Source organism: Culex quinquefasciatus, chromosome 1 (genome assembly GCF_015732765.1).
Source record: "Culex quinquefasciatus strain JHB chromosome 1, VPISU_Cqui_1.0_pri_paternal, whole genome shotgun sequence".
Taxonomy (NCBI): domain Eukaryota; kingdom Metazoa; phylum Arthropoda; class Insecta; order Diptera; family Culicidae; genus Culex; species Culex quinquefasciatus.
In genome coordinates, this window is record NC_051861.1 from 28,923,934 (window position 1) to 28,927,638 (window position 3,705).

At 43.9% G+C, this 3,705-nt stretch overlaps 1 protein-coding gene across 1 annotated transcript; it reads left to right on the forward strand.

The window, feature by feature from the left end:
- Positions 1-579: 579 nt before the first annotated feature.
- On the forward strand, positions 580-2,738 carry LOC6040706. The gene is given in 3 exon segments (XM_001850008.2): positions 580-1,062; positions 1,125-1,894; positions 1,897-2,738. Coding segments are annotated over 3 exon segments (1,803 nt in total). The 5' UTR covers positions 580-715; the 3' UTR covers positions 2,583-2,738.
- Positions 2,739-3,705: the final 967 nt, after the last annotated feature.

Below are 3,705 nucleotides of genomic sequence, written 5' to 3' on the forward strand. Positions count from 1 at the left end.
GCCATTTTGCTATTTTGATATTTTGCCATTTTGCCATTTTGCCATTTTGCACTTTGCCATTTTGCTATTTTGATATTTTTCTATTTTGCCATTTTGCTATTTTGCTATTTTGCTATTTTGCTATTTTGCTATTTTGCTTTTTTGATATTTTGCTTTTTTGCTATTTTGCTATTTTGCCATTTTGCTATTTTGATATTTTGCCATTTTGTTATTTTGCTATTTTGCTATTTTGCTATTTTGCTATATTGCTACTTTGCTATTTTGTTATTTTGCATTTTTGCTATTTTGCTATTTTGCTATTTTGCTATTTTGCTATTTTGATATTTTGCTATTTTGCTATTTTGCTATTTTGCTATTTTGCTATTTTGCTTTTTTGATATTTTGAATACGTCAAAATAAAGGTAATGTGTTTTACTAAATATTTCAACAATTCTGTGACCCCGGTAAACAAGACCGGAGAAACATTTCAAATCTCACCTCACACTCACTTTTGTGAGGTAAATCTCAGGTGAGTTACCCACAACCCTTTCTTATCTAAACCAAAACAACCTCGTACAGCCGACACCATACCAAACGCGAAACTGATAAACTTCCGCTGCCTTATCTCTCACTCTCATACAGGTATTCCAAGTCCAACCTTTCGTGAATCATTTGCAGTTCAACGATTGTCACCCAGTCGAGCAGAGGGAATGTTCCGCATCATCCCACTTCTATAATGGACGTCCTCGACGGAGTTCCGCGGTGCGTCCTGGGCTACCAGGTCAAGACCCGCACCCAGATCGTGCTGAGTTTCCTAGTTCCGGTGGTGTTTGAACTGCTCGTGTACTGTGTACTGATGACGGCCGACGTGATCGTGGTTGTGGAACACTTCCGCAATGGGAACCCGAGCTGGGCCTGGTTTACGCTGGCGTTCATGTGGCTTCCGGCGGTGTCCTGCTTCGCTGCGGTTCTGTCCTCGCCTAGCCAGTGGCCCGAGACGCTTGGGTGTGACGAACGTACGGCGCAATTCGTGACAAAGCACTTGCTCGTGTTGACGCTGTTCCCGGTGGCGGCGTTCTATCGGTGAGTTTGGTTGGTTGGAGGTTCGTTTTAAGCTGAGTAGTTTATGGATGGTACTCTTGTAGGTTCAACCGACGGATATTCTGGAGTATTGAGGCGCTCTTCCAGGAGAAGGGATCGTACGGACGGGTACAAGCGGTTGGTAAAATCCGAGAGACATCCCCGTACGAGTTGTACCACTTCTTGCAGGCGTTCCTGCATGCTGCTCCGCAGATGTCCCTTCAGCTGTACATACTCTTACGGGATAATACGTTCCGAAACTATGACACAGTGACGGCTCAAATTGTGAGCGTGGTGTTCTCCTTCCTTACGATGGCATCAATCATAACTTCGTATCAACGGTTTGAGAGCCAAAAGATTGTCGGGAAGTGCTACCCGTGGAGTTCGGATCAACAGGTAGCTGCCCGAAAGCGGGAGTTCCTCAGATCAACCAGTACAGCGGAAAGCTTGCTTGCGAGCGCTAGGCGGAACCCGCTCGAAGGAGATCCCACGGTCCCCAACATCATGAGGAACTTCTATTCCAAGTACGGTGAAGGACCGTCCTCACCCGGCAGCAAGATCATCAACGTGGACCCGAGTAACTTTGATCGAAAATCTTCCAAACAGCTCACCGATCCGTACGCTAACTACACCGACGACGACAAGCTGGAAGCTGCTGACACGGTGGACTCGCAGTCTCCTACGGTCAGCTTCAAGCGAGATCTGGTCGAACACATTGACGAGATCCGGCAGTACGTGCGCCAAACGGATGACCTTAAGCTGTCCACCATACCAGCTGACAGCAGTGACGAAGAGTACGAGAATCCGGTAGAGCTCGATAAACCTCCGCGAACCCCAGCCCTCCAACTCCAGCCGCCAACGTGCTCAAGCGAGCATCCGTTCTGCGCGACATCTTCGTCTTTGACGTCGAGTGCTTCATCAAAAGCCACGTGCCGCGACTTCCGGAAGGAATGTTCGAGCACGAACGTAAGCAGGCCGACGAGAACGTCGACCAAACCGACGGAGACGCTCTCTCGCTACCGTCCCGAAGACAAATGATCACCGGGCTTGAAGAGGACGACCTCATCGGTAAAGCAGTCTCCTTCACCGGCTGGGTCATGTTCCTGCTGATGCGTATGATCGCCCTGTCCGTGTTCTACGTTTTCTTTCCGCTCTACTTCTGGATGCTCTGCGTCAACCACTACTTCCTGATGATCGCCTGCATCATCTACGAAGTTCGGTTCCACGAGAAGCTAGAACGGTACTACTTCTACCTCTTCCTAGCCTACATCTATCTGTTCTCCCTCCTGGAGTTTAAAATCAAGTTCATCCACGTGCGCACCTGGTACGTTGGCTACGTCACCCTAGTATTCATCGAAAACATCGCCATGAGTGTGCTGTGGTACAACCTGGGCTCCTTCGATTCGTGGTGGTTCGACTTTCTGCACTATCTGACCGTCGCCAGCGGCGTGCTAAGCCTGCTGTGTTTGCTGTTCTACTATGCGTTCCTGCGGCCGAAAGATAAGGTGCTGTTCGTCAACTGAGGAGGAACGTGGGCCGGAACCTGTTATCTATACGTGCAATGAATATCACTTTTGTGACTTCAAATCATAGTGCAACACAGATATCGATTTAGTTTTAATCTCCACAAAAATGCATTCGAATAATGATAAGAAATACAATTTACAAACCTCATCAAAGGACCATCTGGTGCAACTCTGTGACGGCAGAACCGACCCGCGATGTTAGTAATGGTTTGATCCATCAAATTGATTATCGATAACGGAGATTTTGCACGCATTTTTGCGCCAGCTATGATGTTGACACAGGGCATCAGGGACGCATGGCAAAAAAAGAACATTAACTTTGGGCAATGTTTACTGTCGGAGTGTAACTCCCAGTACAGTAAATGCTCGTTAGTTTGACAGTGAATTTTACTTTAAAATGTTTGAGGTTGTTCATCTTCACGTGCATCGATTGCCCTAAACTAATAAAGAATGAAATTACGATTTTTTGAATACGCTAATTTTTTTTCGAAGGACACAATAGCTTTTATGCCTTTAAGAATACTGTAACCAAATAAAATGTAGTATGTATTTTGAAAAATTCTGTTTTCCACATTTTATGAACGTAAGCTCAACGCTGACTCCAAAACAACCTTCAAACAAGATTATTGAAAATTTGAATTTGCTAAAAATCTTTTTTAAAACCAACTTTGAATCTTGCAAAATTATTGAAACGGGTAACTTTCATACTATTTTGAAAAGTCATTGTCGTTCGTATTGATTTTCTATCAGTCACAGCAATTTCACATAATTCCAGAACGTTTTTGTTCGAAATATAACAAGCATAGTATGTAAAATATTTAAAAACATAAAATATTCTTTTTCAGACCAAAATTGGGCATTAGCTGGTAATTTGTGTTTACAAAATATTTGAAACCATGTACGAAATACCAAACCAACTAATTCACAGAACCAAAACATGAAATTTTTTAAACAGCATTTTTCTTCACATTTGAAACCTGATTTTTTTCAACCAAAATAGTTATAATGTTCAGAGAAGTCTGTTGAACCAACCATGTAGGTGTTTGGGTGGATTTAGCAAAGTTATTAAGTTAATTTATAGCATTGGCCGTCTTACCCCACATGGGTGGTCGTCTTACCC